Genomic DNA, 15,110 nt, shown 5'->3' on the forward strand with positions numbered 1-15,110 from the left:
TCCTTGAGGTGGAAGGGACCCCAAAGGCCATCCAGTCCATCCCCCTCTTCCCAAAGGGAGACACAATCAAAGCCCTCCCAACGGATGGCCACCCAACCTATGCTTTACCATTATTATTATTATTATTATTATTATTATTATTATTATTAATTGAGTCATAGAATCCTAGAGTTGGAAGGGTTGGATTGGGCCATCCAGCCGAACCCCTTTCTCCTGCCATAAAAGGAGACACAATCCGATCCCTCCTGACAGATGGCCACCTTCCTGTCTCTTTTCGCTTTCCTTTTGCAGCCGACAAGTACTGCCCTTTGCTGATCAAGGAGGGCGGGCTGCTCCTCTTGCGGGACATGATTTCCATGGCTTCCTCCCGGCCGGAGACCAAGGACATGGGGCGGTGAGTGGCCCGTCTGTTGTTGCATTGGCTGGGTAGGAAAGGGTTAAGGGAGAGGCGGTGGGCGGGGTCATGCAAATCCCACACCAATGGAGAGAGTAAGGAACACTGGGATGCCTGTGGTGGAGGAAACACACAACATCTAGGATGGAATTGTTATCACCATATGATCCCATATCTCTTGGGTGGGCGGGGTCATGCAAATGGAGAGAGAAAGGAACCCTGGGATGTGCTCACTGTAACCTAGAATGTCCTGGGAGGGAGTGACTTGGTGGCTCCTCAGCACTGGGAACGATAGTTTGTGGAGGCCGGAGGCTGTCTGTAGAGCGGACATCCATGCCACATACACACATACAGATTTTCACTTTTATTATCTGTATAGATAAATATGTATATTGATATTATTATTATTGTTATTATTATTATTTATTAGGTTGTCATTTCCATCCCTAGATAGATAGATATATAAATATTATTATTATTATTAGGTTGTCATTTCAATCCCAAGATAGATATATACATGTTATTATTATTATTAGGTTGTCATTTCCATCCCTAGATAGATAGATATATAGTTGTTATTATTATTATTATTATTATTATTATTATTATTATTATTAGGTTGTCATTTCCATCCCTAGATAGATATATAGTTGTTGTTGTTGTTATTATTATTATTATTATTAGGTTGTCATTTCCAACCCTAGATGATGATGATAATAATAATAATAATAATAATAATAATAATAATTAGATAGTCATTTCCAACTCTAGATAGATAGATAAATGGATATTATTATAATTACAGTATTATTATTAGGGTGTCTTTTCCAACCCTAGATAGATAGATAGATGATATAATAATAATAATAATAATAATAATAATAATAATAATAATAATAAAAATAATAATAATAATTGGGTTGTCATTCTCAACCCTTGATAGATATATGGATATTATTATTATTATTATTATTGGTTTGTCATTCTCAACCCTTGATATATGGATATTATTATTATTATTGGGTTGTTATTTTCAACCCTAGATAGATAGATATATGGATATTATTATTATTATTATTATTGCGTTGTCATTCTCAACCCTTGATATATGGATATTATTATTATTATTATTATTATTATTATTGGGTTGTCATTCTCAATCCTTGATAGATATATGGATATTATTATTATTATTATTGGGTTGTCATTCTCAACCCTTAATAGATAGATATATGGATATTATTATTATTATTGGGTTGTCATTCTCAACCCTTGATATATGGATATTATTATTATTATTGGGTTGTTATTTTCAACCCTAGATAGATAGATATATGGATATTATTATTATTATTATTATTGCGTTGTCATTCTCAACCCTTGATATATGGATATTATTATTATTATTATTATTATTATTATTATTATTATTATTGGGTTGTCATTCTCAATCCTTGATAGATATATGGATATTATTATTATTATTATTGGGTTGTCATTCTCAACCCTTAATAGATAGATATATGGATATTATTATTATTATTGGGTTGTCATTCTCAACTCTAGATAGATAGATATATGGATATTATTATTATTATTATTATTGTTGGGTTGTCATTCTCAACCCTTGATAGATAGATATATGGATATTATTATTATTATTATTATTATTATTATTATTATTATTATTATTATGAGGTTGTCACTTCCACCCCTTCTCTCCCTTTTCCCAGGAAAGTCATTGAGCACTGCAATAACTTTATGGACGAGAACATGGACACCTCCAGATAAGACGGGTCTCCTGCCTCCCGATTTGTACATAGAATTAATGGGACTTTCTCGCCCGCCGGAGGAGGAGGAGGAGGCGGTGGCGCCGCCGCGGCCCGTCACGTGTGTGTGTAGCGTGTGCGCCGCTCGGGAGGCCTTGGGGGCCACGCGGCGCCCCGATTTGCACAAGCCCCCCCCCTCCCTCCCTTCTCGCCGCGCTTCGTCTGCGTTTGGTTTCTGTGTAAAAAGAAAGAAAAGAAGACCCAAAAAAGACCCGCCGCGTCTGTCTGTTTTTATGGGGAATTTGCGGCACTTCGTACATGTTCTGATGTCAACATCGTCCTCCTCCCGTCCCGTTTACTTTTTTTATAATCTACAGACCTATTATTTGGGTGCCGACAAAATAAGATATACATTCATAAACCCAATAGGTTAGACTTGGGTTCTGTCTTCCATGAGAGATAATAATAATAATAATAATAATTATTATTATTATTATTATTCCCAAGTGTCTAGGACTGTGTGATGTATTATTATTATTATTATTATTATTATTATTATTATTATTTATGACATGGCAAACAAGATAGACATGCTGGATTTCATATCACAAAATCACAAGACAAACGCTTCCCAAGTGTCTAGGACTGTGTGATGTATATTATTATTATTATTATTATTATTATTATTATTATTATTTATTATGACATGGCAAACAAGATAGACATGCTGGATTTCATATCACAAAATCACAAGACAAACGCTTCCCAAGTGTCTAGGACTGTGTGATGTATATTATTATTATTATTATTATTACGCAGCAAACAATATAGACATGCTGGATTTCATATCACAAAATCACAAGACAAACGCTTCCCAAGTGTCTAGGACTGTGTGATGTATATTATTATTATTATTATTATTATTATTATGACACAGCAAACAAGATAGATATGCTGGATTTCATATCACAAAACCACAAGTCGAACACTTCCCAAGTGTTGTTGTTGTTGTTATTATTATTATTATTATGACACAGCAAACAAGATAGATATGCTCGATTTCGTATCACAAAACCACAAGTCGAACACTTCCCAAGTGTCTAGGACTGTGTGATGTATATTATTATTATTATTATTATTATTATTATTATTATTATTATTATTATTATTATTATTCTATAAAATTATTATTATTCTATAATTCTATTAATATGTAATTATTCTATTTAATTATTGCTATACTTTATATTATGTTATTATATTTTATTTAATTATATTTATTTGTATTATACCATCATCATATTTTATTATTTTTATTATATGACCTTTACTATTTTATTATTATTATTATATTTGTTCATCTCCCTCAAAGGGGACTCAAAGCAGCTTAACATAAAAGCATCAGCATCGCCATTTAAAAACAAATATTAAAACCATTAAATATAAACAGGATTTTAAAAATTCCAGTTAGGAACCACTGAAACACATTGAAAAGTTGGGCTGCTCTGAGTTAGTCTGGCCATGTTCTGGAAGCATTCTCTCCTGACATTTCGCCCTCCTCTGTGGCAGGCATCCTCAGAGGTTGTGAGGTTTGTTGGGAACGAGGCAAGTGGGGTTTATGCATCTGGAATAATGTCCAGGGAGAAAAAGAACTCTCGCCTGTTGGTGAGCATTGAATGCCCTCGCAGCTTCAAAGCCTGGCTGCGTCCTGATTTTGGGGAGGGCTGAATCCTTTGTGAGGGCCGCGCTCGGCCAATGGGAGGCACTCCCAGCCAAGCCGCGCCCCCTTGTGGGCCTCGCCGCCCAATCAGCGCCGAGGGGGCGTGTCCGCGCCACTTCCGCCTTGGCTCATTTCTCGGGGCGGCGCCGGCGGGAGCGGACGCTTCTTGAGTCTGCGGCTGCGTGAGAAGCGAGGAGGCCTCCCTGAAGCCTCGGGCTTTCCTGCTTCCCGTGCCCGGGCCCAGGATGCGTTTGCGGGCAGCGCAGGCCGGGCTGAGCGCGGGGATCGGAGCGGCCCTCTTCCTCCACCCGACAGGTGAGCGAGTGAGTGGGATGCGGGTGAACGACAACGCCCAAAACCAAGGTCCATTCATTCCCTTGATCCACTGCAGTATGTTCCATTGTTCACTGGGCTTCTCGGTGCCAAGTTTGGTCCAGATCCAGGTGCATCAAGACTGATTGACAGCTGACAAAGAGAAGGAGAAGGAAGAGAGGCGCTTTTGGACTACTGTGCTGTTGGGCCTTAAGAAGCAAGGCTAATAGCAAGGCAGCAGGAGAGTGCGAGAAGATCCAACCAGCCCATCCTCCAGGAAAGAATATTGGAGGCAAAGACCAAGTATTTTGGCCACTGTGTTGTCGAAGGCTTTCATGGCCGGGATCACAGGGTTGTTGTATGTCTTTCGGGCTGTGTGGCCATGTTCCAGAAGCATTCTCTCCTGACGTTTCGCCCACATCTATGGCAGGCATCCATAGGATGCCTGCCATAGATGTGGGCGAAACGTCAGGAGAGAATGCTTCTGGAACATGGCCACACAGCCCGAAAGACATACAACAACCCTATTTTGGCCACATCATGAGAAGACAGGAAAGCTTGGAAAAGATCACGATGCTAGGAGATAAAGGGGGCGGGGCCTACCCTTCTGACCAGCAACCAGGGTGGAAAACGGCTCTTCCTCGTTCTCTAATTTGGACTTTATTTTCCTGTTTTTTTTGTTTTGTTTGAAAGACGTAGATTGGACGACTCTGTCTTTTGTGGACAAATTTGGTGTGAGTTGGTCCAGTGGTTTTGTTGTTTACTCAGTCCTACAAACGTACATTCTCTAATTTGGACAATATTTTTGTAGGTTTTTTTGTTTGAAAGACGTAGACTGGACGACAATGTCTTTTGTGGCCAAATTTGGTGTGGTTTGGTCCAGTGGTTTTGTTGTTTACTCAGTCCTACAAATGTACACTACCTTTTTATATATAGAGATATAATATAAATATATTAGTATTGGTATCAGTCAGTCAGTCAGCAATTTATTACGGTCTATGACCAGAATACAGTAGAGTCTCACTTATCCAAGCCTCGCTTATCCAAGTTTCTGGATTATCCAAGCCATTTTTGTAGTCAATGTTTTCAATATATTGTGATATTTTGGTGCTACATTCGTAAATACAGTAATTACAACATAACATTACTGCGTATTGAACTACTTTTTCTGTCAAATGTGTTGTAAAACATGTTTCGGGGCTTAATTTGTAAAATCAGAACCTAATTTGATGTTTAATAGGCTTTTCCTTAATCCCTCCTTATTATCCAAGATATTCGCTTATCCAAGCTTCTGCCGGCCCATTTAGCTTGGATAAGTGAGACTCTACTGTATATAAAAATGGGCACAGGTGCCCGAAAAGGGGAATCGCAGTTCCCATAAAAGTCAAATAAAAGAACAAGTTAAAAACATGTTATGATGAAAACAAATTAAAAGCAGACTATTAGCAGGGTCGGCTAATAGTAAATATCGATTCACTAAAAGGCTCGGGAGGGGGATGGAAGGAGCATTTGCAGCATTTCAGTTATAACAGATTGCTCTGCGGGGTCAGTCATCATCCGTCTGATGGAAATTGCTGCCGCACAGAACCTGGCGACACAATAGGTTATTGCAGAACAGGAGTCAGAGAGGTATAGTATCTTTCAGTGAGGCCTGGATGTTTTAAAAGCCAAGGAGTGATTAAATTGATTCTAATATTAAATTAAATTGATTCTGACCTCCTTTTTTTCCTTCCTTCCCAGACCTGCGCCTCCAGGCCGAGGAGGGGTCTCTCCTGGCCCCGCTCTGCTTTGTGGGCCTGATCCTCTCTTCCGTGGCCTTGTATTTTGTGGTCTCGCTCATGGACCCCGGCTTTGTCCGCAGCCATCCCGAACACACCAAGGTACGTACGTAGGTGTTTTGGACTTCAACTCCCACCATTCCTAACCGCCTACTACAGTTCCCAGAAGCCCCCAGCCTGCATTCGCAGGCTGGGGGCTTCTGGGAGCTGTAGTAGGCGGTTAGGAATGGTGGGAGTTGAAGTCCAAAACACAGCCTGCCTCCGCTTTACAGGAATCGGGGAGCAAAGGACAGGAAATCCTCGCCTTCCAGCAAGACGTTCCGGAAGTTCGGCTCCGCCGCTGCGGATATTGCCTGCTCAAGGTGAGCATGGAATTATTGCATAAATACACATCATAAAGGCTTTGAATACCATTTTATTATTATTAGAATAATAATAGTTATTTATAACCTGCTTTATCCTTACTTCCAAGGAAATAAACACATTATTATAGTTATATTATCATCATCATCATCATTATTATTATTATATAAGACACATGAAGAAGGGAATGGCTCTTATTTCTTTCTGTATTATTATTATTTATACCCCACTTTATTCTTACTTCCAAGGAAATAAACTCATTATTATAGTTATATTATTATTATCATCATCATTATTATAAGACACATGAAGAAAGGAATGGCTCGTATTTCTTTCTGTATTATTATTATTATTTATACCCCACTTTATCCATACTTCCAAGGAAATAAACACATTATTATAGTTATATTTTATTATTATTATTATTATTATTATTATTATTTAGGACACATGAAGAAGGGAATGGCTCTTATTTCTTTCTGTATTATTATTATTATTATTTATATCCCACTTTATCCTTACTTCCAAGGAAATAAACATTTATTATTATTATTATTATTTATATCCCACTTTATCCTTACTTCCAAGGAAATAAACATTTATTATTATTATTATTATTTATATCCCACTTTATCCTTACTTCCAAGGAAATAAACACATTTATTATTATTATTATTATTATTATTATTATTTATATCCCACTTTATCCTTACTTCCAAGGAAATAAACACATTTATTATTATTATTATTATTATTATTAATATCCCACTTTATCCTTACTTCCAAGGAAATAAACACATTTATTATTATTATTATTATTATTATTTATATCCCACTTTATCTTTACTTCCAAGGAAATAAACACATTTATTATTATTATTATTATTATTATCCCACTTTATCCTTCTTTCCAAGGAAATAAACACATTTATTATTATTATTATTAATATCCCACTTTATCCTTACTTCCAAGGAAATAAACACATTTATTATTATTATTATTATTATTATTATTTATATCCCACTTTATCCTTACTTCCAAGGAAATAAACACAATTATTATTATTATTATTATTAATATCCCACTTTATCTTTACTTCCAAGGAAATAAACACAATTATTATTATTATTATTAATATCCCACTTTATCTTTACTTCCAAGGAAATAAACACATTTATTATTATTATTATTATTATTATCCCACTTTATCCTTCTTTCCAAGGAAATAAACACATTTATTATTATTATTATTAATATCCCACTTTATCCTTACTTCCAAGGAAATAAACACATTTATTATTATTATTATTATTATTATTTATATCCCACTTTATCCTTACTTCCAAGGAAATAAACACAATTATTATTATTATTATTATTAATATCCCACTTTATCCTTACTTCCAAGGAAATAAACACATTTATTCTTATTCTTATTATTATTTATATCCCACTTTATCCTTACTTCCAAGGAAATAAACACATTTATTATTATTATTATTATTATTATCCCACTTTATCCTTCTTTCCAAGGAAATAAACACATTTATTATTATTATTATTAATATCCCACTTTATCCTTACTTCCAAGGAAATAAACACATTTATTATTATTATTATTATTATTATTTATATCCCACTTTATCCTTACTTCCAAGGAAATAAACACAATTATTATTATTATTATTATTAATATCCCACTTTATCCTTACTTCCAAGGAAATAAACACATTTATTCTTATTCTTATTATTATTTATATCCCACTTTATCCTTACTTCCAAGGAAATAAACACATTTATTATTATTATTATTATTATTATTATTTATATCCCACTTTATCCTTACTTCCAAGGAAATAAACACATTTATTATTATTATTATTATTATTATTATTATTATTTATATCCCACTTTATCCTTACTTCCAAGGAAATAAACACATTTATTATTATTATTATTATTATTATTATTAATATCCCACTTTATCCTTCTTTCCAAGGAAATAAACACATTTATTATTATTATTATTATTATTATTATTATTATTATTATTATTATTAATATCCCACTTTATCCTTCTTTCCAAGGAAATAAACACATTTATTATTATTATTATTATTATTATTATTATTATTATTATTATTATTATTCCCGATTCCTCTGCTTTTTCCCCAGCAACCCATGCGGGCCAAGCACTGCCGCGAGTGCCGCCACTGCGTCCGGCGCTACGACCACCACTGCCCTTGGATCGAGAACTGCGTCGGGGAGCGCAACCACCGGCTCTTCGTCCTCTACCTGGCCGTCCAGCTCGTGGTCGTCGTGTGGGCCATGGAAGCCTCCTGGTAAGGCCAACCCATAATAATAATAATAATAATAAAACTTTATTTATATCCCGCCACCATCTCCCCAACGGGGACTCGGGGCGGCTTACATGGGGCCATGCCCAGAACAGTACAATATAGCAAAATATAAAACAACATATCACAATACAATTAAACAATACAATAAATAATCATATACACTTAATTAAAACTTGGGGTGAGAAAAGGATAAGAATACAATCACGGAGACCAGGGACATACGATAAAAACAATCTATAGCAGGGGTCCCCAAACTAAGGCCCGGGGGCCAGATGCGGCCCTCCAAGGTCATTTACCTGGCCCTCGACCTCAGTTTTATAATATAATATTTTAAAATCATTTTTAATAATATATTGTATTTACTTATAATATTGATAATAATATCATACTGTTATACAATATAATACTAATACTAATACCATATAATAATATTAATTATATGTTATATATTACATGTAATATTACAGTATAGTGGTATAGTTCAATATAGTAATATATAATGCTAATATTGTGCTATGCTAATAATATATTGTCTGTACATACAGCTGCTCTGAGTCCCCTTCAGGGTGAGAAGGGCAGGATATAAATGTAATAAATAAATGTAGTAAATGAATAAATAATTTTAGACTTAGGCTCGCCCAAAGTCTGAAATGACTTGAAGGCACAACAACAACAATCCTAATTAATTTGACTATCTCATTGGCCAGAAGCAGGCCCACACTTCCCATTGAAATCCTGATAGGTTTATGCTGGTTACAACTGTTTTCATTTTTAAATATTGTATTGTTCTTTCATTGTTGTTGTTGTTTTGCACTACAAATAAGACATGTGCAGTGTGCATAGGAATTTGTTTGTTTTTTCCCCTCCAAATGATAATTTGGCCCCTCAACAGTCTGAAGGATTGTGGACCAGCCCTCTGCTATAAAAGTTTGAGGACCCCTGATCTAGAGGGTAGATAATAGTTACTCTCCGAAAGCACATCGGAAAAGCCAGGTTTTTAAATCTTTCCTGAAGGCTAAAAGAGTGGGGGCTTGCCTAATTTCGATGGGCAGTGAGTTCCACAAACGGGGGGCCACAGCAGAAAAGGCCCTCTCCCATGGGCGGTGAATTGTAGTTCATCTCTATCCAGAGCGCACTACGAACCCAAACCATGATGGATCTGGACCACACTTGGCATGCAGACCCGATATGCCCACATCTGGATACTGGTGGGTTTGGCCTCAACATTTTGGGATGTATAGTTCACCTGTAATCAGTAAGCACCCTGAACTCCACCAAAGATGGAATTGGACCACACTTGGCACACAGACCCGATAACCCAAGTTAGGAATGACATTTATAACCCAGGAGCAAAAATCATCGTGTTCAGCAATAATAATAATAATACACTAGAGTCTCACTAATCCAAGCCTCGCTTATCCAAGCCTCTGGATAATCCAAGCCATTTTTGTAGTCAATGTTTCCAATATACCGTGATATTTTGGTGCAAAATTCGTAAATACAGTAATTACAACATAACATTACTGTGTATTGAACTACTTTTTCTGTCCAATTTGTTGTATAACATGAAGTTTTGGTGCTTAATTTGTAAAATCATAACCTAATTTGATGTTTAATACGCTTTTCCTTAATCCCTCCTTATAATCCAAGATATTCGCTTATCCAAGCTTCTGCCGGCCCGTTTAGCTTGGATTAGTGAGACTCTACTGTAATAATAATAAACCTCAGGAAACCCTTCCAGAGTTTATACTTTTATCCTCTGCATGTCCAGTTGTTGTTATAATTGCATTGTTTTAACTGATTGTTGTTATTGTTTTATGTATTTATTATGCTTAATTTTAATCTGTTGTCATCTGGGCTAGTCCCCATGTGAGCTGCCCCGAGTCCCTTCAGGGAGATGGTGATGGGATACAAAAATAAAATTATTATTATTATTATATTTTATTATTATTTAAAATTGCTTTGGTAGTTTAATACCCTTTTCCTGTGTTTTGACGATAGAACCAATCAGGAAACGACATTGATAACCCAGGAACAAACATCATGTTGCATAGTGTAATAATAATAATAATAATTGTTATTTAAAATGGTTTTCGTAGTTTAATACATTTTTCTGTATTTTGATGATAGAACCAATCAGGAAACGACATTGATAACCCAGGAACAAACATCATGTTGCATAGTGTAATAATAATAATAATAATTGTTATTTAAAATGGTTTTTGTAGTTTAATACATTTTTCTGTATTTTGATGATAGAACCAATCAGGAAATGATATTGATAAACCAGGAACAAACATCAAGTTGCATAGTGTAATAATAATAATAATAATAATAATAACTATTATTTTAAATTGTTTTGGTAGTTTAATACCCTTTTTCTGTGTTTTGATAATAGAACCAATCAGGAAATGACATTGATAAGCCAGGAACAAACATCATGTTACATCTATATCTATATAAATGTAATGTACGTTTGTAGGACTGAGTAAACAACAAAACCACTGAACCAAATCACACCAAATTTGGCCACCAAAGACACAGTCATCCAATCTATGTCTTTCAAACAAAAATCCTGGAAAAGGAAGTCCAAATTAGAGAACGAGGAAGAGCCGTTTTCAACCCTGGTTGCTGGTTGGAAGGGTAGGCCCCACACCCTTCATCTAGCAACCCCTTCGGCCACAATGGCACCGGGGTACAGCCAGGGTTCAGGCTTTAAGGCTACAAGGCTATTCACTGCTATTCCACCTGGCCAACAAAGCATTCCCATCAGCCACAGCAACGTGTGGCCGGGCACAGCTAGTAGTGTAATTATTATTTTATTGTATGACACAGCAAACAACTTAGATATGCTGGATTTCGTATCACAAGTCGACCACTTCCCAAGTGTCTAGGACTGTGTGATGTATTTTCGGATGATGCGCGCAGATCCCAGTAGGGTGGCCTTTTGCAGTTGGCAGATCGTGATTTTGTCAATGTCTATTGTTTCCAAATGCCGGCTGAGATCTTTTGGCACGGCACCCAATGCGCCGATCACCACTGGGACCACCTGCACTGGTTTCTGCCAGAGTCTTTGCAGTTCAATCTTGAGGTCCTGATAGCGGCTGAGTTTTTCCTGTTGTTTTTCACCTGGGATGGCGACATCAATGATCCAAACCTTTTTCTTTTCCACAACTGTGATGTCTGGTATGTTGTGTTCCAGAACTTTGTCAGTCCCACAGTATCTTTGCGTGCTCATTTTCCAAGACTTTTGCAGGTTTGTGATCCCACCAGTTCTTTGCTGCTGGGAGGTGGGACTTGAGGCATAAGTTCCAATGAATCCTTTGAGCCACATAGTTGTGCCTCTGTTTGTAGTCTGTCTGTGCAATTTTCTTACAGCAGCTGAGGATATGATCCATGGTTTCATCGGTTTCCTTGCATAGTCTGCATTTTGGGTCATCAGCTGATTTTTCGATTTTGGCCTGAATTGCCTTTGTCCTGATGTCTTGCTCTCCTGGGCTGCAAGGATCAGGCCTTCTGTCTCCTTCTTCAGGGTCCCATTCGTGAGCCAGAGCCAGGTCTTCTCCTTCTCAGCTTTTCCTTCAATTTTGTCAAGGAACTTTCCATGCAATGTTTTGTTGTGCCAGATGTCAGCTCTAGTTTGTAGTGCGGTTTTCTTGTACTGATTCTGCTCTAGTTTGTAGTGCGGTTTTCTTGTACTGGTTTTTTGTCTGCTGTGCTTTGAGGAGTTTCTGATTATTATTATTTGGCATACCTGAGTTGTGACGTGAGAGCCAGATCTGTTTCTCTCGTCTGTGCTTCCTTCCAGGTCCGGCCTGGGTCCACTGCCCGCGTCCTTCTCGTGGCCTTGGCTCCGCCAGAACCTTCTCCTGCTGCTCTGCTTCCTGGTGCTGCTGGTGTGTGCGGTGGTGGCGGCCCTGCTCCTGGCCTCGCACGCCTACCTGGCCGCCTGCAACACCACCACCTGGGAGTTCATGTCCCGCCACCGCATCTCCTACTTGCGCGGCTGCCCGGAGGAGGAGAACCCCTTTGACCGGGGGGTCTTCCGCAACCTCTGGGGCTTCTTCTGCGCCCGCAGGAGTGTCCGCTGGGAGGCCCTCCACCCCAGCGCCGTCTGAATCGGCATCGCCTTCCGTCCTGCTGGACGGGCTTTACCTCCCGCGTCCCTGGAATAAAACTCTGGGAATTCTGCACCCAACCGCCAAGGGTGCCTGCGTGCTCAAAACAAGACTTTTATTTATTTATTATTATTTTTTAAACAATCGCAGATGTGTTCTCCCCGAGCTTTTGACATGGTGCCTTAAAAGCAAATATAGATATAGAATACTTGATTAAATGTTTTGTTTGATGCATGGATATGTTCTCCCCAAGATTCTAACATGGTGCCTTAAACATGTATATATGTGTGTGTGTGTGTGTATATATGAGTCCCCTTGGGGAGATAGGGCGGAATACAAATAAAGTTTTATTATTATTATTATTACTTGACTAAATGATTCATTTGATGTCTGAGGTATATGGGTATAACACACACACACACACATATTGCTTGATTAAATGTTTCATTTGATGCACAAGGTTAAGATATGGATATGTTCTCGAGTTTCTAACAGTGCCTTAAAAGCACATGCAAACATACACATGTGTGTGTGTGTGTATGTATGTGTGTGTGTGTGTGTGTATGTATGTATGTATATATATATATATATATATATATATATATAAAATCCCCAAGTATTTAACAGTCTTAAAACCACATGCAAATATATATATATATATATATATATATATATATATATATATATATATAAAATCTATCTATCTTGATTAAATATTTCATTTGATGCACAAGGTTAAGATATGGATATGTTCTCCCTAAATTTCTAACAGTGCCTTAAAAACACATGCAAACATACACATGTGTGTGTGTGTGTGTGTGTATATATATATATAATCCCCTAGTTTTAAGTGTCTTAAAAGCACATGTAAACACACACACGTGTGTATATGTATTTATATAATATATATATATATATATATAAAATCCCCAAGTATTTAACAGTCTTAAAATCACATGCAAACATATATATATATATATATATATATATATATATATATATATATATATATATATATATATATAAATAAAAATCTATCTATCTTGATTAAATATTTCATTTGATGCACAAGGTTAAGATATGGATATGTTCTCCCCAAATTTCTAACAGTGCCTTAAAAGCACATGCAAACACACACACGTGTGTGTGTTTGTATATATATATATTTATAAAATACTTCTATATATATATAAAATCCCCAAGTATTTAACAGTGTCTTAAAAGCACATGCAAATAGATAGATAGATAGATAGATAGATGTGTGTGTGTGTGTATTATGTACTCATGAAGCCGGAACATGTTAAATTGCCTCTGTATCTATGTCGTAGGACATTGAATTTGCCATGTATATGTGCATTGTGATCCGCCCTGAGTCCCCTTCAGGGTAAGAAAGAAGGGCAGAATATAAATACTGTAAATAATTTATTTTTTAAAAAATTAATTAAATAAATAAAATTCTTAATTGGTTTTATTATGTAAAAAAAAACATGGGGAATGTTGATTAAATTGTGCAAACTTTGTTTTCAGGGACATCCTGCTATAGCACATTTTGCAATCGTTTAGCAGTGAGTATCTCAAAGAATCTCAACCAATGCAACCTAATATGTAGCAGCCACAAAAAAAAAAACATTTCTGGAGTAGGACAATTACTTTCAAATCAAGGGAAGAATGGGAGGAAAATACAACGAAAATAGCGGAGTGATGGGAGGATTAATTTGTATTTACCAGGCGGGCTTTGGCCCCAATCGCACCATTTCTACTAACAAATAGGAAGATAATAGACACGCTTTGTCTCCAAAATCCTACGATTATAATGCATTATTCTTCCCGAGAGTACAATGAAGACTTGGGTCAAGACAGAGGCCCTTTTCATTCATCCAAGCCCAAGGCTGAGTGGTTTGCCCACAATTACGACCAATATGGTGTATAGAATGACCCTCAGAATATATTTCTATATATGCGAGCACACCGTAAAGGTACTGAACACAAAACTGTTCAGAGACCATTATTATTAGTATTATTATTATTATATTACTATCTTTCTATATATGTGAGCACGCATTAAAGGTATTGAGCATCGGAGACCATTATTATTATTAGTATTATATTACTATCTTTCTATATATGTGAGCACGCAGAAAAGGTATTGAGCACAAAACTATTCAGAGACCATTATTATTATTATTATTATATTACTATCTTTCTATATATGTGAGCGCGCATTAAAGGTATTGAGCACAAAATTGTTCAGACATTATTATTATTATATTACTATCTTTCTATATATGTGAGCGC

The 15,110-nt window shown here is 36.3% G+C and overlaps 2 protein-coding genes across 6 annotated transcripts in view; both read left to right on the plus strand.

Moving 5' to 3' along the window:
- zer1 (zyg-11 related cell cycle regulator) overlaps positions 1-2,434 on the plus strand; it is a 244,875-nt gene extending 242,441 nt beyond the window's left edge. For all 4 annotated transcript variants that reach the window (XM_062959902.1, XM_062959903.1, XM_062959900.1 and 1 more), the window contains 2 exons: positions 292-394; positions 2,128-2,434. In XM_062959902.1, coding sequence (XP_062815972.1) covers positions 292-394; positions 2,128-2,185 — 161 coding nt within the window. In that variant the 3' untranslated portion in view covers positions 2,186-2,434. The remainder of the gene's footprint in view (positions 1-291; positions 395-2,127) is intronic.
- Positions 2,435-3,998: 1,564 nt separating this feature from the next.
- On the plus strand, positions 3,999-14,277 carry zdhhc12 (zinc finger DHHC-type palmitoyltransferase 12). Of its 2 annotated transcripts, none has more exons than XM_062959964.1 (5): positions 3,999-4,198; positions 5,936-6,075; positions 6,228-6,335; positions 8,513-8,679; positions 12,506-14,277. In XM_062959964.1, exons 1-5 carry the CDS (start codon positions 4,129-4,131, stop codon positions 12,813-12,815), a joined length of 795 nt encoding a protein of 264 aa, XP_062816034.1. In that variant the 5' UTR covers positions 3,999-4,128; the 3' UTR covers positions 12,816-14,277. The 2 variants fall into 2 exon arrangements, with proteins under 2 accessions (XP_062816034.1, XP_062816035.1); XM_062959965.1 differs by having other exon boundaries at positions 4,000-4,198; positions 6,246-6,335.
- The last annotated feature ends 833 nt before the right edge of the window (positions 14,278-15,110 follow it).

The sequence above is a fragment of the Anolis carolinensis genome, unplaced genomic scaffold (genome assembly GCF_035594765.1).
Source record: "Anolis carolinensis isolate JA03-04 unplaced genomic scaffold, rAnoCar3.1.pri scaffold_7, whole genome shotgun sequence".
NCBI classification, from domain to species: Eukaryota; Metazoa; Chordata; class Lepidosauria; order Squamata; family Dactyloidae; genus Anolis; species Anolis carolinensis.